Here is a 27,807-nt window from a genome sequence, read left to right as displayed (position 1 = left end):
GGAAAACATTATTTACCGTAATTCATAGTCTAATATCGCTTACGGAATCGATTGATTCCGCCATCGGTCGTATGAATCTTCGATAAAACACCGACCTCGCTAGTAGACATTCCATTCCTATAGAGCCCACCGACCAAAGACCCGTACCACCCCGGCCGAGAGAGCCCTTTCTCCATTGTACACAAAACCGTTGCCAAGGTGGACACCGTTTGGTTGTGGAACGCTACGCTATACACGTGACCCTACGCTAGCAAGAATGCAACTTCCGGTAACGCTCTATAAAATGCACGAAAATGACGATAGATACATCGCCTCAATTCACGTTACGCTAACAGAACGTCATCGGTTTAGAAATCGGTGGAAATCTGATTTACCGTTTCAGTTTTTCGATTATTGTTCGATTCCACGAAACATTGCGTAATGGCAACAATTCTGCAATTTCGACCGCTTCCGGTGTGCAAAATCCCATTAGCCCGGTAAGACCCAACCCCCTCCCAGGGTAAAGCGTAGGCCATCGAACTCGAAACCATCCACCTGCCGCCAAGTTGCAAGTTGCAACAAATCGAACCCATTGATCCATTCTCGTGTTCACACCTTCTTCCTGGCGAATGCGCATTCTCGCAGGAAGCGCCTCACTGTTCATGTCCCGGTCGTACCCGGAGAAACAAGGACATATGCTCTTGAAGCGTACTCGAGAAACCCGTTCGTTTACCACCTGCTGCTTCCAATGACGGGAAGAACTAACGCATTTTATTCCATTGTCCTTCCTTCGTCCACAACAATATGAAGAATTGCGTCAGATGTTGACACGAGTGGTAAAGCAACGACGCACAAACGACCAGTACCCCGTGTGGCCTTCGCCACTTTTGTCCGTCTCCCAATGGCGGACACAAATTCGTTGGTCAAATACTGTCTCAAGGTTAAAATACAGTTTAGGGCTACGCAGAATCGATAAGTATTCTTCCTACATGGCTCTCGCCTTGCGGAGAAAATAAAGACAGGATTAGCACACCGAACCCCTGGGAAACGGAGGATACGTGGGGATCCTTCTCATCGATTGGTCGGCAACTTATTTACGCTCATAACCGGTCTTCGGGAATAGAAGAAGACGATAGATAACATGTTTGTTCCAGGCTGTTCTGCAACCTCATACCGCGGGGTCCGCCGTGTTCCTTGGCCGGAAACACGTGATCCGCGGACCGGCATTCTATCCTACCTGGTGACTGCGTTTTGTTGTTGAGAATTTGGTTAATTTCTTCCGTAGAATCCGCCATGCTGATGAGGTGTTGATGTCTTAATGGCCGTGGGAACGCGCCTGCCAGGTTGCTCGCAACCAACAAAAAACGGCAATCGAAGCGATGGACAAGCTGAGTTTGGATCGAAACACAATTTCTTTCGGTTGGCGTGTGGTGTGGTTCGACGTTACACGGTGTTCTATCTGGCCCCGTTTCTGTCGGCAATCGGAAGCCGAGCTCTGCTGATGGATACTGGAACTTTCTTCTGTAATTCGGTGTTCACGGGATGCGAGAGTTGCACTTTTTCCAGCACTGCCAACACGGCAAACGCACACACGCATCCACAATCACACACACACACACACAAACACACACGCACACACTTAGCTACAGACACTTTTTGCTTAGCTCAGAAGGAGAGTGCTGAACCTGGAACGATTCACCACTTGGATCGATTATTTTCGTGCAAAATGACTTTTCTTTTCCGTGCAAGCACGCTGTGGAGAACCCGTTTGCGTTGCTTGCCGTTTGGGACCCACACGGGCACACGCACGGACACACACTCTATCGGGAGGGGGATCGATCGACTCAGCTGCTTCGACTGGGCAGCAGCTTCTCACCAGTGTGCGAGTATATTTCTTTTCCTTTCCCTTCGATTCACTGCACCCGCGAACGCACTCACGGCTCAGCAACGGCTACACACACCTGCCCGGAAAAAGCGACGGACACGAAATATACGCAATCTGGCACTCTGGGCTAGGCTCGCGCGGGTGGACGCAAACATACACACACGCACACCATCAACAAAAAAAAAACACCACACCTGACGAAGACGAGAGCGAGCAAGCGAAGCACAGGCTGTTTCGCTTTTCTCGGAACAAGCGCAATGGGATGCGTATATATCTGACAGATAATTACGGCGATGACGACGGGATGGTGGGTGCCGTCGGCAAGAGGGTGGAGTTTTTATTCTTCGATAAAATTCGCTTCGCACAGCCGTGACCTTTCGATTTCGGGTGCGTTTAAAGGGAACGTATGCAACCCGCAAGCACGCGCACGCAATGGGAAAAGAACGGGGAAAACACAAGAACAGATTGCTACGTCGATTTATCTTGTGGCTTTCTCGTTCTCGTTTCTGGTCACCTCTTTCTCTTTTTTTTTCGTTCGCTCGCACTAGTCCGGACACGCACAGCAACCACACGACCGCACAGCCACACGTTGTTTTTGGTAGTGAGCGTTCTCGGTTATCCGTGCTCATTCCAACAGAGAGCCGGATATTCAATGAGCGATTGGTGGCTCAACTGACACAGGCGCGGGTTTATAAGCTGGTGCTGAATGCTGCATATTTTGGAGCTTGCAAATGGTTCGTATTTCTTCGTAAACAAAACAATAGATTTCGTTGGTAATTTAATGGCTACATTCAATATTGTAATGGATTAGAGGAACTTAATAAAATATCCAGTTATTTTAATTGCTATTGAACACACCATTTCTGCGGAACAATTTGTTGTTATTGATTCAGCTCGATTTCAAAATTTTCGAACATTTGCATTTGAACAGAGGCATTGCTACAATCTAAATCTTCACAACGGATAATTACTCTTGATCCTTGAGCTGAAAAAGGACGAAATTGGAGGATTTAGACGATCATTTCATTTATTTCTCAATAAATTTTACCCTACAATCCTGAATCATCCTGAACAATCAATTCTTGTTCATCAACTGTCAAACAGCTAGGTATGGCTGCACCTCGCGATTGCCATGCGGCGCTGTTGTAAACAAATTGCCCCAACTGGTATTTGTGAATTTCATTCAAAAACCCCGTTACCCTTCTCGCCCACCTCATACGTACCACAAACACATTGCGTAAAAAGCTTCAACATACACGCGAGCATGCTGTGGAAGGGATAAGCGTATTGGAAACCCGTTTCTTCTGCCGTTAAATCATATCCCAGGGCGAAGCCGTTGTAGCTGGCAGTGAAAATATTGGGTTTTCATTCGTGAAATTCACTTACGGCCAGCGACCACGCTGACGTGTTGCGGACCTGTCATCTATAGCGGCAGATTTCTATTTTCTGCCTGCGTAATCGTGCGCATCAACCGTTGCTTTATCGTGCGATAAATTCGTTATCGTTATCAGTGCATTTATTACATCCCAATTTTTAGTCAAGGAATCATTGCAACATAACGTGTCCTGCTAACATCACACACGCTCAGCTGGAATCAGAATGACGTCAGCAACGGAAGAAGTTTTCATCGTATCGGCTGCCAGGACCCCGATCGGTAGGTACATAAATTTTCCCTACCCCGGCACAAGTGTTAAAACATAAATGGTGCCAATCCTGTGGTGCAATGCTCTATAATAAAACAGATACGTTAAAGTACCCTGCATCCACCCATGTCGCCCATGTGGCCTGATATTTTTGTACGCTCATGAACAAACGTGTCGTTACGCGACGATCGGAATGATCGGTCCGATGTGTTGCATACGCATCTTGCATCAACACACCCCAGCAGAAGAAGGACGGGAATGGTTTATCTTTCTTGACAAACCCAAAGATGACACCGTTTGTTCGCTTTTCCTTTTATGTAACGCAACCCGGATATGACATGCAAATTAGTTAACAGCGACTGAATAGAGCGAAACCCTGTCTGCCCTGTTGGTGGAATAAATTACCCAAGATGTTAGTAATAAAATATGCGCACGTTTAGATAACCAAAAAAAAGATCCCATCGCAAGTCGTAGTTTTTTGTAGAAACTAAACTGAAAAAAACGAACAGTTCATTAACAACTGGTGGCCAGGGAAGTAATGGTAATTAATAATAGATTTACGTTTTTCATAAACGATGTCGGCTATACCATCGGCTTAAATATTGTATCTTCTTTTGCAGGCAACTTCATGGGAACACTCGCCTCCCTTAGCGCCGCTGATCTTGGCGCCGTGGCAGTAAAAGGAGTGCTGGATCGTGCCGGTGTCGATCCTGCTGATGTCAGTGAAGTCATCCTTGGTCAAGCACTAACTGCTGGACAGGGACAGAATCCGGCCCGTCAAGCCTCCATGAAGGCTGGCGTACCGAAGGAAGTGCCAGCATACAACATCAATATGCTGTGTGGATCAGGCCTTAAAACGGTCGCGCTCGGTTATCAAGCCATACGTGTCGGCGATGCTAGCGTGGTTGTTGCCGGTGGCCAAGAGTCGATGTCAAAGTCGCCGCACGTCATGCATCTGCGCGGTGGTACCAAAATGGGTGAAGCTAAGATGGTCGATTCGATGCTGCACGATGGCCTAACGGATGCGTTCCATGACCTTCATATGGGTATTACTGCGGAAAACCTTGCTGCCGAGTACAGCATCAGCCGGGCGGAGCAAGATGCTTTCGCCGCCAAGAGCCAACAGTTAGCGGAAGAATCACAGCAGAAAGGATACTTCACGGAGGAGATTGTTCCGGTAGAGGTTCTGGGACGCAAGGAAACGATTAAGTTTGCCGTGGATGAATACCCGAAGCATGCTACCAAAGTGGAAGATTTGGCCAAATTGCGACCGTGCTTCATCAAGGACGGTACGGTAACGCCGGGTAATGCGTCCGGTATTAACGATTCAGCTGCAGCTGTACTGCTGATGTCCGAGACCGAGGTCAAGAAGCGAAGCGCTAAACCACTGGCAAAAATCGTAGCTTATGCACAGACTGGGATCTGTCCCAAGACGATGGGTGCTGGACCGATATCAGCCGTCCAAGCTGTGGTAAGTAAAATTTGCCCAAAATTTCAAACATATCCCAAAGAACCTACGCAACGATGCGCTTTGTCCACAGCTGCAAAAGGCCGGATGGAAGATGGAAGACGTCGATCTGTTCGAACTGAACGAAGCATTCGCCGCCCAAGCACTGGCCGTCAACAAGGGACTTGGTGTTGATCCGGCGAAGGTGAACGTTGGCGGTGGAGCCATCGCTCTGGGCCATCCAATTGGAGCATCCGGTAAGAACCATAGAGATGTAAGCATATTGGAAACATTTTTTTTAAAACAATCTCCTACTTTGCAGGTTGCCGTGTGCTTGTAACGCTTCTTTACGCGCTGAAGCGAACAGGCGGTAAGATGGGAATTGCATCGCTGTGTGTCGGTGGTGGCATGGGTGTCGCGTTGGCCGTGGAGCTGGTGTAAGGGTTTTGTTTTTGGTTACCTCAACATTCTCTACCGTGTACTTATGACTACCGAATGATATGTATTCTTCCGTACCTTTGTGTATTTTTCCTTCCTTATCTGAAGAGTATTGTTCTATCATGCAGACTTTGTGAGTCGATAATAAACTGATAATTATCACGATTGATTTTTGCAATACCGCAACAATTCCCCGAGGGTCACACCATATTATTCTCAAGCATCGTTGCAATATTGTTCTGCATGGCACGTTTCTGTTTGAAGGTGCGTTTCTTATCCACCGGTTTTTTCTTAACCGTCACCGAATTTAGATAATCCTCAAACGATGCTTTTATGTTCATCTGTGGAAGAGATGTGGAAAAGAGTCGAAGGTGCACTCGGTTAGCAAATAAGGAGGCAGTTGTTGAATAAGCGATAAGATAAGATAATTTCCCTGTTCAATCCCAAACACCTTGAAATGGCCGTGTAGTATGTTTGTTGCTTAGTTTACTTCCAGTTTATTCATAGTTCGACAGGCTTTCACGCAAGAGGAAAAATCACGCTACGCACATTTATTACTGTGTTGTAAATGTGTGTAAATACACACATTACTGTGTGTATTTTTTGGGTCTTTAATAACTTCTCTCGCTGGCACGCCTTCTAAATTTTGTAATCTCCGATTGAGTTTAAAACACAATATCCTGGATCGACCAGGGTTGATCTTAATACAACATAGTACGACATTTTGCGTTCATCAATAGATAAAACTGTTAGTATGTGGAGGCTTCTTCTTTGGGCGTAATCTTTAAGATTACTGAACGCTTTTAGCTATTGTTTTCACATTTTCAAATCCGGCATCTTATTCGACCGCCGACACAACACGGGAAAAAAGTATCTTCTTCCACTAGCTTCAAGCTAACTGTTATGGCTTATCTGTTACAATGACTACATCCAACACCAACTCCGTCCATACGAAAACGAAAAGCAAGTGAATATTATTTTTAAACACGGGATTAATTTCATTTCTGCATTGTTTTGTGCAAATAGTCGTCTCGCTTTGTTTGTCGTCGACTGGTCTCAATTTAACACAATTTGCTGCGATGCTGTAGCAATGAAAACGTGCACAAAGCAGATGCAATAAATTAAACCAGAAGGATTTTACATTTATCTTACGTTATCGCACAGACAACCATGTTTGTTTCATTTGGATTTGGATCATAACCATAGATAACAGCGTGTACTACATCAGTAGTGGAGATGCTGATTTTGTGGGCATCAGTGGTTAGAAAATTTATAGTTCGGAAACTATCTCTACAGAACTCTAGCAGTGAAATATACGTAACGGTTTACTATTACCATGCATACACGCAGAAGCAGCAAACTCCATTAAATACTTGAAGCAATGTTAACACGCTCTCAAATAACTGATACTATCTATACCAAATTCCTCTTGAAGACTATTCCTAGAGCTCTTTTGGCGTAGCTATGCCTCATACAATTCGCCCACACTGTCGCTCTAGTTGCAAATACCGTAGATCTACTCACGATCCTCCTCAAAACCACCATTAATTAATACGCCTACTGCCGACAGCGTTAGACGCGTTTAAATCAATTGTTGATCAGCTTTAGCGGCTCGGCCGGATAGTAACCATTGCAGCTCACGTTTTCCGTGAAACTATTGTAGCTATGATCGAGCGGATATTTGGCCACTTCATCCATCGAAGGAACGCAGATTTTGGCATGCTGCTTGATAAGCCCGGCCCATAGTGATCCATCCTCAACGCCCGGTCCCGACCGAGTAGTAAAGAACGATCCCCAGAACTTTGACACTATGTACGGTGCGTCTGGATGGCCGGACTCGCAGTCGCGCATGCCTTCCGCTGCCATTTCCTCCACGATTGCCACCGTATCGGCCGTCGTATACTTGGACGGTGTGTACATGTCTTGTATAAGATTGTCCCCGACGTACAGATACCGGGGATCGGACTTGTGGCAGATTTTACTCAACAGCACGGTCAAATCACGCCAATTGCCCTGCGAATAGACACCGTACCGTTCCAGCTGTCCGGCCGTCAGCGGTTCCGTCTCATCGTGACCTTCGAGTCGTACGAACGGTTTGCCTGCCGTAAAAAAACCCGGTTTCTTCGCAAACCCAACGATCACATCAAACAGTTCGGGCCAATCTGGTCCAAATGCGTACGAAGCGGTAAAGTTGGCAAAATCGATATGCGAACCGGTTACAAGGAAGGTGGTTTTGTTTTTCTTCAGCTCGCGCAACCAACGCACTAACTCCGGGGAAGCTTTCTGCAGGTACTGCTCTGGATTGGCCTTCAGGGCTTCGAAGTAACCGCCAATGTTTGCGCCAAAATGATCACGCGAGTACATGTACACCAGCCCGTCAAGAATATCCGGCCACACGTTGTACCGACCGATGCGCTCGTGTGCCTCCTCGTCCAAAGTATCGATCAACCGGCCGAACAGCAGTGTGGCACAAATGTCAAAGTAATCCAGCACGGTCCGTATCTGCTCCGACAGGGGTCCATTCCAAGCTACTAGCATATTTCGGCAATACTCGTTCGTCACCTCCCAGCGTTTCTCATCACCGTAGTAGGCGCGAATTTCTTCATCTGCCATGCGCTTTGTACCATGGGTCGCCTGCTGTATCACACCGTCGGGATCAAGCTTCAGGATGTTGCCTCGATGAAAGTCAATGATCAATCCTCTTTGCAGAAAATCCTTGTCGAGCGGCTGTAGCAAATGCCGGCCCGAGTATCCGCGTTGCTCCACTAGAAACCGCGACACGGTGCGATACTCCAGCTCAATCATCGCACCGATCCGGTAACGCAGCAGCGTGTTATCCAGATCGAACCCGACACAATCGTAGTCCGCGAAGCTAAACGTATCCGCCCCGGTCATGATGCGGTTGGCTGAGTAGCGTGAATAGAACCGTTCCGTCCGACCGTAAAGACGCGGTAGCGTGCGCGAAAACAATTGCCACGGGATGCCAATGTTTTGACAGCTCGAATGACAGCCAGCTGCCGTTGTCCTCGGCGAAACGCAATGGAAACGTACCGTCGTTGTGGTGGTATTGGCACGGATAAACGATGAACTGGCTGCGATTACTCCCGACGAACGACTGCCACCGAACAGACCCGCATTGGTGCCGCTACGGGACAGATATCGAACTGAGGACCTCATGATTTTCCTGTTCGGTATTTTCGCGATTTATTTTAGTTCGACCACCATTCACCTAAGCATCGTGGCGCGCACACGCACACGTGCGATGTAGTCCCTTGTTCTCGCGTTTGATCACGCAAATATTTACTCGACCGCGTGACTCCGATTTCCGTTCTGCACTGAAGGTTTGTATGCTTATCTCGTTCGCACTCTGTCGCGGACCTCGCGCAAGTATTGTGTTGCACTCGCTTCTGCTCGCGGTTCGCAACAATCGAAAACAAACATAGATGTGGCCGCTGATTCAAAACAACATTCGCTAGATTTAGCATAGCAGTGGGTGGGAAGCAAGAGGAAGCATTGTTCAGAGAGAACCACCGATGGCCTCGGTTGTCAGCGTGCTGTCTAGGGGACGATTTTTTACGTAACGCAATGAGGCCAATCAACAATCCTAAAAATGTGTATCACACCATGATATGTCCCACCGTTTGACCTCGAATTTGATAGCACGCCCGATCGATTCACTCACAAAAAGCACAAACACACACGAGCACGGTCAGGACGGAGCATAATACAATCCCTTAAAAGAGGCGGGTTGATGCTACGTCGTTCCCGAAATAAATGCGCAGCTTTAGCTTAAATAACGCGAGATTCGTAGTGCCGTGTGTACGGTTCCTGCCTCGAATTCATTCATTCGTACGAGTTTCTGTTGTACTTGGTATGTTCAACATTTCACTAGTCTGGCGTCGTGAGTAGTATCCACTATTAAACACTGGTGCGTTGCAAGAAACAAGTTTTGAATGATGACGTCTCGGCTCAATCGAAACTACTACTGCAGTGCGCCATGTTTGCTGCAACTACTGAAACTGGCAACGTGTAATGTGCAATTGGCAACAAACCCTTGCCAACTTTGTGCATTCGCAACGCATCCGCTGCGAAATATGTTTTTGTTTTGATCAAGCACATAGCCTTCATGGCGTACGTGACTGTCAAACGGATCAGCTGTTTTCATTTCTTTTTTTTTTTTTTTTGTTACCAGCAATTCTCATTTATGCCAATGTCGAGCATACGACGATCTTGAAGTACTTCTGCTGTGGTGTATTAACTAAAAGTATACAAGCAATAGTCATACTTACATCTTTCGGGACATGTATGTAGCGTATGTACTTGGAGTAGATCACAAAGTTGTCCAATAGATACTGCCGACCAAGCTGATCGATGTAAACCGCGTTTTCCATGGTCACATTCATAAATCTGAAACAAAGCAAGCATTTCGTCCTTGTAGTATACGGTACACGCAGATTTTCACGCACTTTTTCATACAAACCCATCAACGTCAACTATTGTTCCCGCTACCGATGTTTCGTTCTGCAGATCGATCAATGTGTTCCTATCGATCAGGCACTGAGCGAACCCAGTCACATAGTTGACGGAATTATATTTCTCCTTTCCTTTATAATTCATCCTTTGCGTGCTAATCGAAATTCAACAAAACAACGCACAAATCAGTACTCCGAAGCCGTTTCGTCCCGCCTGATGCCGGTTCTATTTACACTGAATCGTTTCGTTCGTTAAATCGTCTGTCAAAGTTGCTTTGAAAACCGATCTCTTTCAATAGGTATTCCTACTACGATACCCTGGATGACACACGTTTTACGCATCGCCCTTGCGTACGTCCGCAATTCTAATTTACATCGTATATCTCTCGCTACATATCGCTACGACCTGTACAAGCATTCCACTGCTTCTTAACCATTGGCACAACAATTTATTTTCATCTGTTGCATGTAGGGCATCCGGACAAAAACGCCCTGCAAGATGCCGCCAGAACTGTCAATGAACTTGGAATTATTTTTTTCTACGGAACAATCTCATCGCAAGCAGCGATAGAGATAAATAAATACGCGCATCTGACACGTCTTCGCACTCATCTGCCCGATTGTGGTCAATATTTGTAGAAGTAAACATCGCGATCAAGTGTACGCAACGTTCCCGGTACATAGAACTCGGCACAAGACCCCTCCATCGCAGAAGGGCTGGTTGGTTATGATTATGCTCCGAACCGCCATCGTGAACCATTGCCGGAGCTGGTAATCACACGTAAAAGGTGCACGGGCGTGTGAATTTGGTCCGGTTTGTACCTCTTCTCTGACCCATTTGCAACAACGAAACCTTGTCCGAGATGCACAAAACGGACAAAATGCATACGTTTACTACGATAACAATTGTATGGGTGGTGTTTGTGGCTCACACTCCCCACCACTGCCAAGCGGCGGGAGTGCCAGTGTCGGGGCCGGTGAAGTTAATCGACGAGGAAGCGTGCTCTCAGTTAAAAACGCTCTGCCCGAAGAGTGCATTGGCCGCCGAAGATATCAAAACACTGGAGTGCGTTCAGTCGCTGCATCCGGAACAGATCGACAGTCTCGAACCGGAGTGTCAGCATCAGATCTGGCTGCATACGACCGCACTGATGGACGATGCCAACCTGAAACGCATGATCCAGAAAGGATGTCCGAAAGACTTTATGCAGTTCCCCTGTTCCCAGAGTCAGGAACCTGGACAGTTTTTGGCTTGCATCATCGACCATCGGAACGTTGCGAAGGGCAACGGTTGCATCAGCTACATTAAGCGCCTGGAATGGGTAGCCTTCTCCGATTATCGTTTTATCAAGCGATTCCTTGCGGACTGTACGCGCGACATAGAAGCGTTGGGTTGCGGGCGTGTTGCAACTGGTAGTGAGAAAAATGGGGAAAAAATGTCCCAAGGTGAAACCGTCGCCTGTCTGCAGAGCTCACTGGACAGCCTGAATGAGGAGTGCAAACGTGAGGTTCTTCATCTGTCCGAAGTTCAATCGGAAGACTTGTCGCTCGATCGGCAGCTTGACGTTGCCTGTTCGAACGATGTGTTCCGCTTCTGCCAATCGCTTCCTTCGGGATCGCCGCAGCTACTGAAATGTCTAATGAAGCACCGCAACGATCCGGATATGTCGAAAAACTGCCAGCAACAGCTGTTGCGCCACGATCGGCTCGTGGTACACGATTACAAAGTATCGCGCGGTCTTACCAGGGCCTGCAAGGAAGACATAAAAACATACCGATGTCGGCGAGGTGTCTCCGATGACAAGGACGTACGGTTGGCACAGATCCTGCTGTGCCTCGAAGCGGTACAAAAGAACAGCACCAAACTGATGCCTGAGTGTGTGGCCGAAATAAACGACCATCGAAGAATGCTGCTAACGGACTACAAACTGTCGCCCGAAATTTTGACCGGATGTGAAAATGATATTGAAAGGTTTTGCAGCAATCTGGACGCGGGCGGAAAAACGATCCACTGTCTCATGGAGCACGCCCGGTTGAAGAGAAAAAAGGATCGTCGTGTCACCGACATCTGCCTGCGAGCGCTGGAAACGCTGGTGAAGGTGACGGATGTAGGGGAGGATTGGCGCGTGGATCCGGTACTGCGGAAGGCCTGCAAGCCCGTCGTGGATGTGGCTTGTTCCGACACGGATGGAGGCGATGCACGGGTAATGTCTTGCCTGATGGAGAAACTCGGCACAAACTACATGAACGTGGAGTGTGAATCGGCACTGTTGCAGATTCAGTACTTTGTGGCTAGAGATTTCAAATTAGATCCGCAGCTTTACCGGTAAGTTACAAATTGCGAACGTTACTGTTAGTGTGCCCGTTTTAATTTCGGATTGTCTTTATTCCTAACAGCAACTGTAAGGATGATGCTATCCGGTTCTGTAAAGCGAAAAAGACCTGGGCCGATCTGGACACGGCACAAATGGACCCGGAACGGGGTCCTCTCATATTGCCCTGTCTGCACCGGTACGCTTACCCGGAAAGGGAGGAAATGCGCCTTAAGCCGGAGTGTCTACAGGAGGTTAAGCGTGTGATGCGCCAGCGGGCTAAAGCCGTCGATCTAATACCGGAAGTGGAGGATCAATGTTTGGACGATCTCGCATACTTTTGCTCCGATAAAACGGGCAAAGGGGAAGAGATGCAGTGCCTGCAGGATAATCTCGAGAAGCTACAGGAAGCGTGCAAAACGGCCGTATCCCAGTACACGGAAGAAGAAGCAGCGCACGTTGAGCTGAACCCAATCATTATGTCCGTGTGTGCCGATGCGATGGAAAAACATTGTGCGAGCGTACTGAAAACTGGTCGCGACGAGGGCGAAATGATGGAATGTCTGATCGGGGCGAAGAACTTGCCGGACATGCGCGAGGACGTGAAATGCCGGGCGGCGGTCGAACATTTTCAAATTATCTCGCTGAAAAGCTTCCATTTTACGTACAAATTTAAGGAAGCCTGTCGGCTGCACGTGTCCCGCTTTTGCAGCAAATGCACGACCAAGTACGAGGTAGTAGCGTGCCTGAGCGAGGTGATGCGCAACGATACGATCAAGGAAGCGAAACATTCCATCCCGAAAGAGTGCCGGCAGCAGGTGCGTGCGCAACTGTACCAGCAGCGTGAAAACATCGACTTTGATCCGAAGCTGAAGGCCGCCTGCAAGGAGGACATTGTGCGGCACTGTCCACAGATACCGCACGGATCGGGACAGGTGAATACGAACAATGCAAGTGTGCCCGCTTTTATCTCGTTCATTTGTTTTCTGTCCTATCTTTCACTTTACCATCGGTCATCGCTCGGTTGCTAATTGGAACGCTTAAGTTCGGAACTATCGCGGAAGAAGGCACTCTAACCGGGTGAAGCTAATGCTATTCTTTTCTTCTGCAAATCACAGGTACTGGAATGTTTGCAAACTCACCACGGCGATCTAACGGAATCGTGCCATCATCAGCTATTTTCGATTAAAAAATCCGAACTGACGGACAGTGCGACCGATTACACACTGCTCAACACCTGCAAGGGCATGATACGTCAGTACTGCCATGATACCGAACCCTCCAAAATGCTGCACTGTTTAAAGCTCCACAAGGATGAATCGTTGTTTGACGATCGGTGCCATCTGGTGGTGGTGAATCGGATGATTGAGCAGAATCTGGACTATCGGTTCAATCCCGCACTGCAGGCAGCGTGCTCGAAAAACATTGCAGAATACTGCACACCCATTATACGCAATGCCAAGCAGAACGAGGAACTGAATGGAAAGGTGATCGACTGTCTGAAGATTCGGTTCCGGGAGGGGAAACTGTTGCCGGAGTGTGAGAAACAGATGACGGAGGTGTTGCACGAGCGGGCCTTAAATTACAAGCTAAATCCACTGCTCCAGAGCGTCTGTCACGATGAGATTCTGGTGCTGTGCAAGTCCGTGTCCGAGACGGACACGAACGAGGACCATGGAGCGGTCGAGGAGTGTCTGAAGCAGGCTTTCATCGATAAGAAATTGATTAACCGAGCGTGCAAAGTGGAGGTGGCCGAGTTAATTCAGGAGGGCAAAGCGGACATTTACGCCGATCCGCTGCTGCAGCGAGCTTGTTCGGTGGATTTACTGAAATACTGTTCCCACATTCAAAGTGGCAACGGACGCTGTAAGTGTGCGATTGGGCTGAAGATTGGTTTGGAGTGGAATTTGATCTTACGTTTTTTCATTTTAGTGCTCAAATGCCTGGAAGGAATTCTGCAGGGCGAAAGTAAAGCACTGGAGGATGACTGCAAGAACAAGCTACTGATCCGATTGGAAATGTTCCAAAATGCAGCCGCCGTGAGTAGTGGGCTCTGTTGAGGGGATATTATTACACGCATAGCGACTAACCATATTGCACTTTCAGTTTGTTCCACCGGCGGAAAGTTTCCATCAACTGTACGACCAAGTGGTTGCATCGCCTTCAAAACACTACTTTTTGCTCGTACTGTGTAGCTTCATCGGCATCATCTTTATCATCGGACTGCTGTGCGGTCGCGTAACGCACCGTACAATGGCACTGAAAAACAAGTAGTTAGCCGGTGCTTGGCAGGATGAATGATTCAGTTTCCATTTCAAATTAATGACTGTGTTATTACTTATGTGTTAAAGCGAGGATGGACCATGGTCGTGCGGAGCGATAAACGCAAATTGGGTGCGTCTACGCTCTGATGCAATGCATGGCACTTTCCCGCTTTCCGTTTCGCAGGCTTGTCTAAAACCAAGCACAGTGCAGCTATTAAAAAGTGTTGGCCCCCGTTAACTAGTGCACGTGATGAAACATTTTCTACGGTCCGAGGCCGACAATGGGCGCAGGCAATCGTTGCAGCAGGCTAAATGTATTATATTAGTTAGCATATTTGTAGAAGAGGCAGGTTGTTCGATTGGAAAAGACGCAGCGTAAAAAGGACAAGAAGTAAGACACATCTTATACATAGAGTTAGAGGCATCGTAACAGGTAGCGCATTGTAGAAAAGACTTTTTATATCTTATACCTTCCGACAGTGAAAATGAAAACAGCTAAACCCCGTCGTTTTGGAAAGATGGCAGACATTTACTTCATACAAACAACCACAACACACACCATGTACGGTGGGCATGCATTCGGATGTGTCAATAAAATAGTCAACCCAAGCGTACAATTTATCAAGCTTCATTTATTTCGGCACAAAGATTGTCCAAGGTATTGGCGTCGGTTTCAGTGGACTGATACCATTTGCCAGATATGTCCTTCAACTTTTTGCGCAACTCCACCAGCTCGCTTTTTTGCTCGTGAAGGAGCAAAGCGTTTAGCACCAGTTCGTTTGAGATGACGTGCAGTGAAGCTGAGGTAAAGAGAAAAAATATGCATGAAACATAGTTTTCCAATGGGGCCTTACGTTTATTTACCTGTTTTATCGTGCATCAACATTTCGAACTCATGCAAAATGCCCAATGATTCAGTCAGCTTGTCGGTTGCCTGTGCTACCACTTTCAACGTGTTTGTTTTTTCCAGCTCGTTGGACGGGGCTGTTGCCGGGGACTTGTCGTTGCAGGCTTCACTTTCTGCATCTTTGGAGCACTGAATAAGTTGCGCTAGCGCTTCCTCCAGTTTCTCGTAGTCAGACATCTTTACGGCGATTAGAACGACTATTCCACTTCAACGTTCTGATTGGGACTGATGAGGAGACTACTTGCAGTGTTGAATCTGACAGCTGTAACTGTCAAGTCGCTTCCATGAAGGTTCCATGACCGATTGTCCAACCTGTTACTGAAATGTGTTTGCATTGCTCCAACCGGGTGCCGGCCGATAATAAATAGCTATTTTCCAACATTCCGGAACGAATTCAGTAAGTTGCTACGTGTGCCACTGGTTAGTTTGTTCGAATTCCGCTGAGTCTTCTCTACTTTTGCAAAGAGATGCAGAAAATTGTGTTCTTTGGGGGCACCGGTATGACCGGCCAGTGTGCAGTACGCTACGCGCTGCAAAAGGGTAGGAAACGTATACTGTAGGCAGTATTGCGGAAATGAAACTAATTTGCATCTACAATTGATTTCATTAAAAGGTTTAACCGTCCGATTGCTGGTGCGCAATGAAACGACCGTTCCAGAAGATTTTAAAGAAAAGGTTGAACTCGTAAAAGGTGATGTAACGAACGTGCAGGACGTGAAAAAGGCCGTTGCAGGGCAGGATCTGGTATGCGTAGTGCTCGGAACGCGGAACGATCTCAAACCAACCACGGCACTGTCGGACGGCATGACGAACATTATCACAGCCATGAAGGAAGCTTCGTTGAAGAAATTTTCCGTTTGTCTGTCCTCGTTTTTGTTCATGGAGCCGGACAAGGTGCCTGCGATCTTTGTCAACATCAACGGCGAGCATCGGCGAATGCTCGAAATGGTGAAGGACTGCGGTTTGGAATACCGAGCCGTGTTGCCACCCCACATTGCCGATGAACCACAGGCAAAGTTTGCCACCGCATATGACAAATCGCCCGGCCATTCGAGATCCATTTCGAAACTCGACCTGGGTCAATTCCTTGTAGATAGTCTGTTCGATGAAGCACATTCGGCAAAGGTTATCGGCATCTGTACGATTAAGTGATGTACTCTGCTTGGTGTGATGTTACTGTGCTTGGAAACGTCTTCTTGACACGAAATATAATCTATCTCACTTGAAGGTATCTAGCATTTGCAAAAGAAGAAAAGAACACACGTGCATCATTCCAGTCTTATCTCGATGACTCGTAGCTAATCCACCAACCACCGTCTAGGTCGGGTGTATAACAATGTAGCCGCAACATTTGTTCATTGGCAACATTACGATTGTGTGGGGTAGTTGTATGATCAGAGCCATAAAAATCTCTACCTTGTTCTAACAATTGTTTCAAAAAGTTATATGAATTACCAAGTAGATATTCATCGATAAAGAGCTCAATCGGTCGAAGCGGCCTGAGCGGGCTGTCCGATGGCGGCATGAACGGGATGCCCGATGGAGGCCTCAACGCGCTGCCCGTTGGTAGCCTGAACGCGCTACCTGATGTCGGCTTGATCGAGCTTGATTGGACTACTATCGGATTATCATCGGATTATCATCGGATAACCATCGGATAACCATCGGACTACCATCGGATTATCATCGGATAACTAACGGACTATCATCGGATAGTTATCCGATGGTTATCCGATGGTTATCCGATAGTTATCCGATAATAATCCGATAATAATCCGATGATAGTCCGATAGTTATCCGATGATAATCCGAAAGTTATCCGATGGTTATCCGACAGTTATCCGATGATAGTCCGATAGTTATCCGATGATAATCCGAAAGTTATCCGATAGTAGTCCGATGGTTATCCGATGGTTATCAGATGGTTATCTGATGGTTATCTGATGATAGTCCGCGCGTTCAAACCGCCATTGGACAGCCTACTGAGGCCGCCATCGGGCAGCCTGTTCAGGCCTGAAAGGGTTGACCGATGGCGGGCTGAACGGACTGCCAGATGGTGGCCTGAACGGGCCTGATGGTGGCAGCGCGCCCGATTGCTTCCCGAAGGCGGCCTGAACGGGCAGCTCGATCAAACCACCAACGAGCAGGCAGCAATGGAACAGACCTGTTATTTCACCATTTAGCCGATATAGAAATAGTCGTGTTAATTAATTTATTTTCTTTCTTATTTTTATATTCGTATATTTTTTTAAATTTTTGTTTTGCTGCTCACTACAAACCTTGGTTCTAAAAACTGTTAATGTCAGCGGGGTGTTTGTTGTGATTACGTTATTCGTCAAACATAGCAGTGACGAGTTGGCAAAAGCAAAACCGACCAATCTAGCGGCGTTCGGATTATCTTTGTAGAATTACGCCAAAATGGCGAAAAATATTGATTTATTGAATATTGATGTAGATTTACTGTTTAAGCAGCACAATGTGGCCGAAATTGATCTGGTGCATAAGCGGCTGTTAAATGAGATAGAGCTAAAGCGCGAAGAACTGCGAACGATGGTCGGGTAAGTTGGTCGTCAAGAGAATGTACTGTGCCGTTGTGATTTACTGTTTCTTTCCAACTCGCAGTGAACGCTATCGTGATCTGCTAAAGGCTGCCGATACGATCGGTGACATGAAAGACACGACGGGTTCAATAATCGGCAATGTAGATCGCATCAGGGCTCGCTGCCAGCAGCTGAACGATCACAATTTGATTGGATTTCGCACTGGAACCGACTACAAGCGGTTGCAGAAGAAAAACCGTGATCACAACTTCCATGGTGTAATCGTACAGATTAAACTACTGACCAGTTTGCCCGAGATGATTTGGAGCCGCATCGATAGAGAGGATTACTTCGTAGCCACTCAGCTGTTCATCTTTGCACGGCATATCTCGACGGGCCTCAGCCTGGATACGGAACGGGAAACCATGCGCAAATTTCCTGTGGCCGCTAAACAGTGGCAAGTGCTGAGCCAGTTCTTCTTTACAATTGAGGCTGCATGTCGCGAATCGCTGGGCCGCGAAGAACTTTCTGTTGCTGTGGTTTCGAAAAGTCTGGCGAGCTGGCTGCTGTTGGAATCGTGTCCAGTAGAGCAAACGCTTGACATGTTCACGGAACGACGCTCGAAAGCTTACCTTGACGTGCTGGATGAAAACGAAACTGTTTATGAGAAGGTAAAGGATAAATTGCTAGCCAGCCTAAAGGTACTGAACGGTACGGTGCGATTGTTTTATGAGTGTTTCGTGGACGATGGAACGGTGGACGATGGCGTTGGCGGCTTTCAACGAGAGCTGCAGCACATTACCGGAGACAAGGCCGCTCCAACCATAGGTCTGATACGGTCAGAAGACCCTATGATCATGCAAATGATACCGGAAATGATTGCAAAGTTTCGACCCCGCCTGGAACGGATCACCCTGGAGGAGGAACAAGTTCGTGTGGCTGTCGGCACATTTCTGGCAAGCATCGAAACCGCCGTTGCGGGTCGTTTGAAACGGTTGGTCAGTTTGGTTCCGTCCATTAAAACGTTACACGACATTAAGATGCAAGCGATCGCCCTGGAAAAACCTTCCCATTGGGGAATCATTACCAGTAGGTTGGGTCTAGCAGAAGGAACGGATTTTTATGCCACATCTTACCAGCGGCTCATAAACGATCGTATGCAAAGCATCATAAAATCAGCATGGAGCGAAACGGTACAACAAACACGTTTGGACGTATTGAATTTATTGCTCCAAAAACCGGCCGACTTGAAGACATTTGTTTGGAAAGAATCGCTCGACGATGTTCCGATGAATCTGAAGACCGCGCTGGATCGATCCGTTCCATCTAACCGCAAGCTGCTGATGAAGGCCCGTGGCTATACGCCAGCGTTAGTCGCACTGAGTGTTTCACTAAATGGACGATTGGAATCGTTAACGCGTGACGTTGAATCGTTCCTTTCGTCCTCTAGTCGGTCCGAGGTTGGCGAAATGCTGGCATACTTTCGACAATGCTGCGTGGAAGGAGTGGCTGAGCTGATCACTGTCATAAAATCAGCCGCCTTTGAACCCAGCGTTGAGCGGTATGCACTGGTGGCCAGGTTTTTTTCGGCTGTGCGGGAACTTTGTCCAGCGCTGCGAGAATGCTTTATACCAACGACGATAGGCCTAGCCGAAGGCTGGCAATCAGGAAGAAAATCATCGTCCACCATGGCAATGTCAGAGGAGGACCCAGAACGGTGGACAAAAGTAGCCGGATTGCTTGAGGACGAAAGCCTGAACTGTTGGACGCTGTGGGTGGAACGGTTCCAGCAACTCTGGCCATCGCTACCGGCTGCCGTTGGGTATGGTACGCTGTTGAACGATTTCCCCGTCTGGGAGACGGTTACGATCGAAGAGAATGATGAAAATAATCAACCGATCCAATCCACAATCCGTGTGCCGTCGCAACCAAGCTTTCCGGTGCAGAAATGTCTGCATCACGTGCACGAACTGCTAAATGAAGCCATTCCGCAAACCATTCCGTGCCCGATCATGCTGAACATAGTGGAACGGCTTGCCGGTTTGCTGCTGAACCATTATGCTGCCCTGGCCGACGATGAGTTCGTCAAGCAGAATCAAACTGTGGCCTTACAGTTTTATCTCGATCTTCGATTCCTGCAGCTTCTGCTGATCGGACGCGAACAGAAGCAGCTAAACGAGAGTTTCAATGAACTAATCGGTCGCTTTAAATGCTGCATCGATCCATTCGATTTCGACGTGTTCTATGCGCACCTGAATGCGAATGTTAAGCGGTCCGTATTAAAATTACAACACTTCCTTGGCGCACTGATATGCCACAGTGAGCAACTGGCCACGATCGTGGGCGGTGGAACGGAAGTTGATTTATCCAGTTCAACGTCGTCGGACAAAAACCCCAACATCCTTGCACTCAGTTCTAACAGTCTGAGCATGGTGTGGTTTCCGCTACTACCGGTCGTCAGTAAGGATACTGCCGCATCGACGGTGGACTCGATCGGGCTAAGTTCGTCATTGCGAACAGAAAACTACACTGCTAAGGTATGCATCCGTTTCAAATTGTTCCATTTAATCAAGGTGGAAAGAAACTTCCACCGGTACCCTAAGATGATTATTTTTATTTCAGAACTTTACTCTTTCCTCTAAGCACGCTTAGGTCATCTCGTTCCAAGGTCACTTACCCAAAGGTTAAGGTTTTTAGCTAATGTGTGAAAGTTGTTGTTTTATTGCAATACGTTGCGTATTTGGTGTGCTTTAACAGCAGCGCATTTTGACTAACCTTTCCACACTGCGACTGTGTCTGTGGTTTTACTAAGCTCCTCCTAATAACAATGAAATTGCCGCGTTAGTTCTCCTGTGTTGGCTCAATGACAAACTCGTTAGCGAACGTGCATGAAGGAACTCTTCTAAATTTAAACAGATGCGCTTGAAATACCAAAGACATCAAACTTATGCGACTTATTTCTTGTTACAGGTTCAGAAGCATACAACCGCCGGTGATGGTGAAACGGGAAAGGGCGCTTTCGGTGGTGCAAGTGGCACTATAAAACAATCTACCAGTAAAGAGACGACATCTGCAGGTACTGCCCAACATTACGCAAAAGGTGCTGCCGCTTTCTTCGGTTTGGATAAGGATTGGTTTCGATGAACGTCGTGGCATGTGACGATTGATATGGGTAAGATAGAATTGAAAAAAAAAACCCGTCGCTTTTCCAACATATTAGTTGTTATTTGAATTGCTTATTTATTTTATTTCCGTTGAAAGTTTAAATGTGCATTCAATCGCAAGAAAAAAACAATATAAAACAATCTTACAGATAAACCGAGGGTGGTTACTGAATGATGAAGGTGGAGAAATAGAGTAACGAATGGAATATGTGTGGTTGAGTGGCGAAAGAGATGGAAAATACTACAGCAGCGGATTGGTTATGTTTTCCATTTTAAATATGTTACGGTACTTTTAAACAGTTTTCTTAATTGCTTTTTGCCATTTGGTTCAGTTTGAAGACGCAACCTGCCTGGTGCGGTGTTGTCGTAAATAATGGAGGAAAAGCCAACAATAAATACATCAGTAAACGCTGAAATTGTCACAGTCCAAATCACATTTCGAATTCGTTGGGCTCCCTTTCGCTGGATGGCCGAATCCGCTGCTGCTATCGCTTCCGGAAGTAGGTCGGGGTGATCTGTTGTCCGAGGAATGGATCAAACGATCCATCACTTTTTACCACCCTTCTTTCCTCCTTTGTCTCCTGCTTTGCCACTGCCAGCACCACTTTTAGCGTCATTTCCACCTTTGGCGGCACCGCCACCTGCAGGGCCTTTTTTCTGAAACAATGTCCGAACTAGAGAATCCGCGAATCGGCCACGAGCTGCTGTGGCTAAACGATTAGCTGCTGTAATCTCTACTTACACCACCACCGCCACTCTGGCCACCGCCACCACCGGAGCCGCCTCCTTTACCTTTGCCCATGCTGGATCAGAAAGATCGTCACTAACTGTACGAAGTGTTTCACTACAATTCACTACGGTAAAACGGAGTGTTTTGGGTTGAACGTTTGCGGTCGCTTTTTGCGATGTGTACCCGTTGAAGGTTCCGGTGAAACTGTCCATTCGGGAAGCGTTCTGGCCATAAGCGGGCCACCCGGCTGCACAGAACGGTTTTGTGGTGGGGATGAAGAGCAATTCTACCAAATAATTTCAAGTCGTCATCCCTCGCGACAAAAACCCGATGCCAACCTTAATGGGTTGACCATTAACATTGGTTTGAACGTAAAAATAGCAGCCCAGTCAGAGTACGGTAGATTATCTTAATCCCGTGTCTTTCCTCTTCCGAAGCCAGCAGCTTACCCGTCCAACATTATCCCTCTTTCGATTCCACCGACAGTGGTTGGTTCCCTTTCATTGAAGGAATTCAAAAATAGTGACGCGTTCGACATTGAAATGTCCCATGTGTGGGAATACGCTGGCAAGGTAGCCTTAGAATGACGGTCATGAACTTGAAAATTTGTCGGCAATTGTAGCAGTTAGTAAAACAAAAGGTGCTACGCTTTGGGACCATTGCCAAAAGGCCATTAACCGCACCGAGGGCTTACGAGACGGTCTTGTGAGATTAGCCAGAGCGAAGCATTTTAGTATTCAGACTAGACTGCACTATTTAACGATAACGTGTATGCAGCGTAAACGATCCTTATTTCACCACATTAGAACATCCTTGTGGGAAATTGTAATAATTGTGTACGCAGATTTTGTTTTCTTATAAATTAACGTATTTATTGCTTCCACTTAACACAATACAACAGCGGTATAAAATAAATTTCAGTATATACTTTGATAAACACAGCGAAATTATAGCTTTCTCGGGAAAATCGTCATATGCTAATAATAGTTGACCAAAAACCCCCATCAACCACAACCGTGTGAATAATGGCAATCAAATTAAAAGTACAGTGTGTTTGTTTTTCATAGCGAAAACGCGAAATTTGTCACACAAAAAAAGAACAATTCTTGAGTACGGTGTGTTAGAAGCGGACAATGCGCCAAACAGACAAACAAGCGTGCCGAGGAGACAGATTCGTATTCGAGCGTTCTAGTCATACGGGATGATAAACGATTTGTTGTCGTGTTTAATTTGGTTCCCATTCGCACGAGCCATGTACCTATTTTTGTCAACGTTTATTAGAAATCGTTTTGAGAAATGTAGAGATAGAGTACATGAAGACACAGGCAAACCACAACAAACTGGGTCACCAAGGACGATTTCATGCGGTTGTTTACGGTCGCGGTTGTTTGGTAAGGGATAATCAAGAATTTATTTCTATGTTAGAGAAGAAAAAAAAAACGACAAATCTGAATCGTACTTTAACATGCGACAAACATAAAAGCGTTTCATTCACAACAAATTTAACTATACTCCCCCTCAAAGGGGCTTATCGCGACGACGCAGCCTCATGTTGGCGATCCAGATCACACACTTGACGCAAAATGTTGGACAGATGCAAGGCATACGCTTTAATCATGGTACCGGTTTCACCGCCCTTTAGTTCCCTAGCATCGTCCGCATGCATGAACGGACGTTTCTGCAATGCTAACGCGTATAGCGCCTTATAATGGCTGGCCGTTTGTTCCTTAAGGTTCCCTGTACCTTGCAGCGAAAGCTTTGTGAGCGTTAGCAGTATCACTTGAAGCCGTTTTTCAAACAGCTCTAACAGTTTCTGGAGTTCGTCATAGCCTCCAACACCGTCACCGCTTGCAGCGACCGATGTGTCGCCCGGCGTATCATCAGTAGCATGCGGCTTCACATTGGCGATATGTTGTATGAGCGGATAGGCCAGCTTGCAGAGTGTCAGCGCAACCAGTAGATGGTGCGTTTTAGCGGTTGTTGCGGAAGCCTGTTCACACTGGTACTCTTGCAGCGCGATGCGTTCCATCTGGATCTGTAGAAATTCTTGTGGTTCCGAGAGGTTTTCGAAAATATTCGCCGCCTTTTCGTAGTGGAGTTTTGTGAGCCGCAAGCACGTTTTGCGACGATGCTCGTCCACCGTATAGCGGTAAGACATGTGGTGATACGATGCAATCCTGTAGACGCAAGAGAGAGCAATGCCATGAATGAATTTTCATGCAAAGTTGAATGCATCGTGTGCCACACTTACCTGTGGTGTATGAGACCAGCTCGGAAGGAGTATAACACCTGTTTTGGTCCGCTGTTGTCTTGATCACACAATTTGAGCGCCCGCTGAAGCATATCGACCACCTCCTGTTCGATTTCTTCCTGTGACTGTGTTTGTCCTTCATGTCCATCGGTTGAAATCACGTTGTGATCTTGGAGTTGCTTTGCCAAATTAAACGTGGCAGTCGATAGCTCCCACGTAACCAGTGACCACAGTTCCGGGTTTTCCTTACGCGTTCCGAGTGTGCTTAAAGCGTGCTGGTAGTAACCAAAGGCTTCGTGGTAGAATTTTTTCTGGACATTCACATTGTTCGGTCTACAAATACAAAAGATAATGTTTTGTATGATTTAAATTAAACAAAAACCCCTCACGATTTAGAGTTTTATGGTACGACCCAGCCTTACCGTTCGCCAACCAGATGAATGTGTGCCCGGAAACGCATAAATCGTCCCATGTTGCAAAGCAGAAATGCACGATTTGTCGTATCGTTAACCGCTTCGAACAAAGCGACACCTTTCTTCAACGAATCGTAGGATTTTTTCGTCAACAGTTGGTACAACGGTTCCGCCGAATCAGTTGCTTCATCTTTCGGCCGTTCCATATCCCAATACTTTTGATACTCCTCCTGTGCCCAGTGCATATACTTCACGCCGAGCTCGTTCCGCACGCTTCCCAGTCGTCGTCGTAGCTCGTCCTGCGAGTCCTTCGTCGCTCCGTCGATGGCCGTCTCATAACAGCTGCAGCTAGTAATCATCAGCTGTTCGATGTTTTCCGTCGGTACGGGAAGTGTGTTTTCCACCTCGCTACCAATATCCTTCACCAGCTCCTCCATAATCAACTGATCGAGATGATGTTGGTCGGAGAATTGTGCCAGATGCTCGCCGATTCGGTTCCACTCTTTAGCCAGCTGAAAAAAGCAATCGCCCGCCCGACCCAACAGCAAACTGCGTTGTGAGGATACGCACGAGATGTACTTCGTCACGACCTGCTGGCAGCGGATGGCCGAGTAGAGATACCGAAGGGTGGCACCGTACCGTTGCTGTGCGTAATCCTGCTCAGCCAGGGTAGCGTACACTAGGCACGCCTTCTCGAACAGTAAAATCTTCAAGTGAACGTTCCACGATTTTATCACACCGATCTGTCCCTTAAGTAACAGCGCCCGTGGGTCAACTTCTTGTGTGCGATCTACTCCGTCGTCTTGCTTACTGTTCCCGGGTTTCGGTTGCTTTTCCGCGTGTTTGCCTTTCGAACGCTTTTTACCAACCTTTCTCGCATCGGAATCTTTGCCTTCCCGTGCAGCATGTTCCTCGCCAGTTGCTTTCCAACCCATCGGGATAACCTTCTCTGGGTCGACTGGGCGTGCTTCGGGTCGGAGCGGCTGATAGGGTAGCGGGATGGGATTATCCGATTTTGCCATGTTCGGATGTGACTCCTCGTGTTCGATCTTCTGGCGTTCGGCTTCCTTTTCCTTCTCACGTTGCTTTTGCTCCTCGGAACTGTCGAAATACTGCAAACACTGTAGCCCATCGACGATATGCTGCAATGCTGTGATGCACCGTTCCGTAGTTTCGCACAGCAATGGAGCAGGATGAGAGTTGTGATGTTTGCCCAATCGCTCCTCCGCCTTATACTCTTTCAGCGTATCTTTGATGCTTTTGATTGCTGCCTCCAGCTTTGCTTCATTCCCTGCCGGTTCTTGTTGCTCTCCCTGTCCATCAGCTGTGGGTGCCTCGTCTTCCGTCTCGTCCAAACCGTTTTCTGACGGTGTGGAGTTACGTTCCCCACACAAATAACCCGCTTCATCATCCTCGTCCTCGAGCGTAGTGTTGAATTTGGGCGAACCTGTAAAAACGATAGATGAGTGTGTGTCGGATGGCGTACTGCAAAGTGACACAATTTTCATCTTACCTGGATCTGTGTCGGCAGGAATGTGCAAATCGGAAAGAATGTAATGCGACGACGTAACAATTTGCGGGTACTTTTCTTTGGGCAGTAGTTTGATGCAATTGTTTAGCAGTGTCCGAATGGCTCCCGCCTTAGATGCTGATAAATTACCACTTTCAACGGAATTTTTCATGTTTCTTGCAACGGTGTAAAGCAACATCGCTACCGGCACGGTAAATGGATTCTGACCACCCGACGGTCTACTGGTGGAACAGTTTCCATCCTCTGACTCATCCCCCGGTTGCGCTGGTTCCTTTGGAGGTAACTTCTCCTTAGACTCAGCATCAGTTTCGTCTTCTGTCGCCGAATCTCCACCATGGGCTTTGCATAGCGTGGTTAAATCGTACAGCTTTACAACATCGTCATTGCGCGCTTTAAACAGCCAATACGTGTGTCCGGCCTTCGTAACGTTTGCCTTTAGAAAGGCTAGTATGTTTTGTGCTACATTGCGTATGAGCTGTGGAGAAAATTCCGAATTCTCCAGCCGGGGTAGATCTTCCGTTTTAATCAGCTCGTAACGTTGCACGATTCCATCCAGATGGTAGCACATGACCACCTCCGGTACATTAGACATCAAATTATCCAGCCAGTAATCGATACCCGTCAGCACGTTGATCGGTTTGGATTCATCTCGTAGCCGTAAACTTATGCACGGTCGATTCGCTCCGCCAAAAATCGGCATATCCGTACCAATTAACATGCGTATATCCTCGAAGGTCCAAATCACGTTGCGATTGAACATGTGATTCGTTTGCTGTGCATCGGGAAAATGTTCTTCTTTCGTTGGTTCCGGCAACACTGGCCCTGCAAGCGGCAGTGGTGTATACGGTGCGCAATCGTTCAGAACTACGGGATCATGGGGTTCTTCGTTCTGCTCGCCTGACTGCAGACTGTGGTAAAGAAACTTCGAGGTAAGATACTTTTGCTGAAATGCTTCTCGAGATTTTGGATGCAGGAACAACTTGCGCTCGCTATCGTTCAGGCTTTTCACTATGTTTTCGGAAATGAACGAACGCAACCAATGCCAGTCCGCTTCCCGCTGCATCAGTAGATATCTGGCTACATCAAACTCGTCGATCAGCAACGTGTTTTCGATGCGGTGCACGATCATTGAGATGACGCTTTTGCGCGAGTACGGCAGTTTGAGCAATCGCTTAATGTTTTCCGCATCTGAAACCACATCCACCCCACCAACGCAATCCGGGAACATGTTGGCCATACGGAAGCTGCTGAAACCCGCCTGATGGGATAGAAATTGTCCCAATCCGTATGAGTTTGCCGAATTGTTCAGCCAGTTGGAGGGAGGCATATTGAGATTGGTGTTGCACTTCAAACGGCCAAACGGTACCGTGCTCTGTACAATCGAGAACCGCACGATTGCATTCGATTTAACTTGCTGGCCCGGGTCATCCGCATGACCATCTTTCGACGCCGTGGTGATGCGCGGGCACAGTTGTATTTCTGTGTCATCCATCTGGTAGAGGAAACAGATGATAAACCAAAAATAGGTATGTTCAATCGAGAAATGCTGGCCTGTTTTTAACTTACCGTTTGTAATTGCTCGCCAACCAAATGGCATCAGTTCAGGAACTATTCCAGCCGTGGTATTTGGCCTTTTTCTTGTAATTTCTAGAATGTGTGAGAGCGATCCAGAAAAAGGAAAACAATGCGTTGACAGTTGAGCTATACCGGCTGTTTTGTTGGACTGTTTACTTTAGCTGCACAGACAGAAACACCCGGTCAACACAACTGACAGCAGGAGAAACTAATGTTTTTTATTGGTATCCAAGAAGGATTAGTTCATTTATTTGTT

At 47.2% G+C, this 27,807-nt stretch overlaps 9 protein-coding genes across 10 annotated transcripts; 4 read left to right on the top strand and 5 right to left on the bottom strand.

Annotated features, from left to right (window-relative positions):
• Nucleotides 1-3,024: 3,024 nt before the first annotated feature.
• LOC128309481 (acetyl-CoA acetyltransferase) lies at nt 3,025-5,581 on the top strand. The gene is made up of 4 exons (XM_053045883.1): nt 3,025-3,518; nt 4,128-4,978; nt 5,049-5,211; nt 5,277-5,581. Exons 1-4 carry the CDS (start codon nt 3,464-3,466, stop codon nt 5,393-5,395), a joined length of 1,188 nt encoding a protein of 395 aa, XP_052901843.1. The 5' UTR covers nt 3,025-3,463; the 3' UTR covers nt 5,396-5,581.
• LOC128309483 (U7 snRNA-associated Sm-like protein LSm10) lies at nt 5,398-10,076 on the bottom strand. The gene is made up of 3 exons (XM_053045884.1): nt 9,873-10,076; nt 9,682-9,799; nt 5,398-5,733 (listed from the first exon to the last, which is right to left on the bottom strand). The coding sequence occupies exons 1-3, from the start codon at nt 10,007-10,009 to the stop codon at nt 5,593-5,595; spliced, it is 396 nt and encodes a 131-aa protein (XP_052901844.1). The 5' UTR covers nt 10,010-10,076; the 3' UTR covers nt 5,398-5,592.
• LOC128309480 (5'-nucleotidase domain-containing protein 1) lies at nt 6,950-9,332 on the bottom strand. The gene has a single exon (XM_053045882.1). The coding sequence runs from the start codon at nt 8,567-8,569 to the stop codon at nt 6,980-6,982; it is 1,590 nt and encodes a 529-aa protein (XP_052901842.1). The 5' UTR covers nt 8,570-9,332; the 3' UTR covers nt 6,950-6,979.
• Nucleotides 10,077-10,385: 309 nt separating the features above from the next.
• On the top strand, nt 10,386-15,042 carry LOC128297615 (Golgi apparatus protein 1). Its single transcript, XM_053033293.1, has 5 exons — nt 10,386-12,190; nt 12,262-13,126; nt 13,295-14,042; nt 14,109-14,215; nt 14,283-15,042. Exons 1-5 carry the CDS (start codon nt 10,728-10,730, stop codon nt 14,448-14,450), a joined length of 3,351 nt encoding a protein of 1,116 aa, XP_052889253.1. The 5' UTR covers nt 10,386-10,727; the 3' UTR covers nt 14,451-15,042.
• Nucleotides 15,043-15,061: 19 nt separating this feature from the next.
• LOC128299147 (uncharacterized) lies at nt 15,062-15,557 on the bottom strand. Its single transcript, XM_053035018.1, has 2 exons — nt 15,305-15,557; nt 15,062-15,240 (listed from the first exon to the last, which is right to left on the bottom strand). The coding sequence occupies exons 1-2, from the start codon at nt 15,522-15,524 to the stop codon at nt 15,062-15,064; spliced, it is 399 nt and encodes a 132-aa protein (XP_052890978.1). The 5' UTR covers nt 15,525-15,557.
• Nucleotides 15,558-15,658: 101 nt separating this feature from the next.
• Nucleotides 15,659-16,561, top strand: LOC128297711 (flavin reductase (NADPH)). The gene is made up of 3 exons (XM_053033398.1): nt 15,659-15,744; nt 15,813-15,887; nt 15,961-16,561. The coding sequence occupies exons 2-3, from the start codon at nt 15,815-15,817 to the stop codon at nt 16,497-16,499; spliced, it is 612 nt and encodes a 203-aa protein (XP_052889358.1). The 5' UTR covers nt 15,659-15,744; nt 15,813-15,814; the 3' UTR covers nt 16,500-16,561.
• Nucleotides 16,562-17,712: 1,151 nt separating this feature from the next.
• On the top strand, nt 17,713-21,159 carry LOC128309692 (conserved oligomeric Golgi complex subunit 1). Its single transcript, XM_053046138.1, has 3 exons — nt 17,713-17,905; nt 17,970-20,424; nt 20,858-21,159. Exons 1-3 carry the CDS (start codon nt 17,766-17,768, stop codon nt 21,029-21,031), a joined length of 2,769 nt encoding a protein of 922 aa, XP_052902098.1. The 5' UTR covers nt 17,713-17,765; the 3' UTR covers nt 21,032-21,159.
• A 205-nt stretch (nt 21,160-21,364) lies between these two features.
• On the bottom strand, nt 21,365-21,974 carry LOC128309694 (eggshell protein 1-like). 2 transcript variants are annotated; one of them, XM_053046140.1, is made up of 2 exons: nt 21,794-21,974; nt 21,365-21,708 (listed from the first exon to the last, which is right to left on the bottom strand). In XM_053046140.1, the coding sequence occupies exons 1-2, from the start codon at nt 21,851-21,853 to the stop codon at nt 21,598-21,600; spliced, it is 171 nt and encodes a 56-aa protein (XP_052902100.1). In that variant the 5' UTR covers nt 21,854-21,974; the 3' UTR covers nt 21,365-21,597. The 2 variants fall into 2 exon arrangements, with proteins under 2 accessions (XP_052902100.1, XP_052902099.1); XM_053046139.1 differs by having other exon boundaries at nt 21,365-21,701.
• A 1,010-nt stretch (nt 21,975-22,984) lies between these two features.
• On the bottom strand, nt 22,985-27,665 carry LOC128310260 (erythroid differentiation-related factor 1). The gene is made up of 5 exons (XM_053046857.1): nt 27,543-27,665; nt 25,959-27,468; nt 24,455-25,892; nt 24,033-24,365; nt 22,985-23,958 (listed from the first exon to the last, which is right to left on the bottom strand). Exons 2-5 carry the CDS (start codon nt 27,466-27,468, stop codon nt 23,310-23,312), a joined length of 3,930 nt encoding a protein of 1,309 aa, XP_052902817.1. The 5' UTR covers nt 27,543-27,665; the 3' UTR covers nt 22,985-23,309.
• Nucleotides 27,666-27,807: the final 142 nt, after the last annotated feature.

Source organism: Anopheles moucheti, chromosome 2, assembly GCF_943734755.1.
Source record: "Anopheles moucheti chromosome 2, idAnoMoucSN_F20_07, whole genome shotgun sequence".
Classification (NCBI taxonomy): Eukaryota; Metazoa; Arthropoda; class Insecta; order Diptera; family Culicidae; genus Anopheles; species Anopheles moucheti.
This window is presented reverse-complemented; position numbering and strand designations above follow the sequence as displayed.

What these genes read in the sequence shown, in the direction of transcription:
- LOC128299147 (XM_053035018.1), bottom strand. Translation starts at nt 15,524, where the DNA reads ATGTCTGACTACGAGAAACTGGAGGAAGCGCTAGCGCAACTTATTCAG. An exon ending in GTTGATGCACGATAAAACAG is followed by an intron (nt 15,241 to 15,304) that starts GTAAATAAACGT and finishes TCTTTACCTCAG; the next exon opens with CTTCACTGCACGTCATCTCA.
- LOC128309480 (XM_053045882.1), bottom strand. Translation starts at nt 8,569, where the DNA reads ATGAGGTCCTCAGTTCGATATCTGTCCCGTAGCGGCACCAATGCGGGT.
- LOC128309694 (XM_053046139.1), bottom strand. Translation starts at nt 21,853, where the DNA reads ATGGGCAAAGGTAAAGGAGGCGGCTCCGGTGGTGGCGGTGGCCAGAGT. An exon ending in GCCAGAGTGGCGGTGGTGGT is followed by an intron (nt 21,702 to 21,793) that starts GTAAGTAGAGAT and finishes TTCAGAAAAAAG; the next exon opens with GCCCTGCAGGTGGCGGTGCC.
- LOC128309481 (XM_053045883.1), top strand. Translation starts at nt 3,464, where the DNA reads ATGACGTCAGCAACGGAAGAAGTTTTCATCGTATCGGCTGCCAGGACC. An exon ending in GGCTGCCAGGACCCCGATCG is followed by an intron (nt 3,519 to 4,127) that starts GTAGGTACATAA and finishes CTTCTTTTGCAG; the next exon opens with GCAACTTCATGGGAACACTC. An exon ending in CCATCCAATTGGAGCATCCG is followed by an intron (nt 5,212 to 5,276) that starts GTAAGAACCATA and finishes CCTACTTTGCAG; the next exon opens with GTTGCCGTGTGCTTGTAACG.
- LOC128297615 (XM_053033293.1), top strand. Translation starts at nt 10,728, where the DNA reads ATGCACAAAACGGACAAAATGCATACGTTTACTACGATAACAATTGTA. An exon ending in GACAGGTGAATACGAACAAT is followed by an intron (nt 13,127 to 13,294) that starts GCAAGTGTGCCC and finishes TGCAAATCACAG; the next exon opens with GTACTGGAATGTTTGCAAAC. An exon ending in TCAAAGTGGCAACGGACGCT is followed by an intron (nt 14,043 to 14,108) that starts GTAAGTGTGCGA and finishes TTTTCATTTTAG; the next exon opens with TGCTCAAATGCCTGGAAGGA.
- LOC128310260 (XM_053046857.1), bottom strand. Translation starts at nt 27,468, where the DNA reads ATGGATGACACAGAAATACAACTGTGCCCGCGCATCACCACGGCGTCG. An exon ending in TCCTGCCGACACAGATCCAG is followed by an intron (nt 25,893 to 25,958) that starts GTAAGATGAAAA and finishes TCGTTTTTACAG; the next exon opens with GTTCGCCCAAATTCAACACT. An exon ending in ATTCATCTGGTTGGCGAACG is followed by an intron (nt 24,366 to 24,454) that starts GTAAGGCTGGGT and finishes TTGTATTTGTAG; the next exon opens with ACCGAACAATGTGAATGTCC.
- LOC128309692 (XM_053046138.1), top strand. Translation starts at nt 17,766, where the DNA reads ATGGCGAAAAATATTGATTTATTGAATATTGATGTAGATTTACTGTTT. An exon ending in GAACTGCGAACGATGGTCGG is followed by an intron (nt 17,906 to 17,969) that starts GTAAGTTGGTCG and finishes TCCAACTCGCAG; the next exon opens with TGAACGCTATCGTGATCTGC. An exon ending in CAGAAAACTACACTGCTAAG is followed by an intron (nt 20,425 to 20,857) that starts GTATGCATCCGT and finishes TTCTTGTTACAG; the next exon opens with GTTCAGAAGCATACAACCGC.
- LOC128297711 (XM_053033398.1), top strand. Translation starts at nt 15,815, where the DNA reads ATGCAGAAAATTGTGTTCTTTGGGGGCACCGGTATGACCGGCCAGTGT. An exon ending in ACGCTACGCGCTGCAAAAGG is followed by an intron (nt 15,888 to 15,960) that starts GTAGGAAACGTA and finishes TTTCATTAAAAG; the next exon opens with GTTTAACCGTCCGATTGCTG.
- LOC128309483 (XM_053045884.1), bottom strand. Translation starts at nt 10,009, where the DNA reads ATGAATTATAAAGGAAAGGAGAAATATAATTCCGTCAACTATGTGACT. An exon ending in ACAATAGTTGACGTTGATGG is followed by an intron (nt 9,800 to 9,872) that starts GTTTGTATGAAA and finishes GCTTTGTTTCAG; the next exon opens with ATTTATGAATGTGACCATGG. An exon ending in ACATACATGTCCCGAAAGAT is followed by an intron (nt 5,734 to 9,681) that starts GTAAGTATGACT and finishes TCTCTTCCACAG; the next exon opens with ATGAACATAAAAGCATCGTT.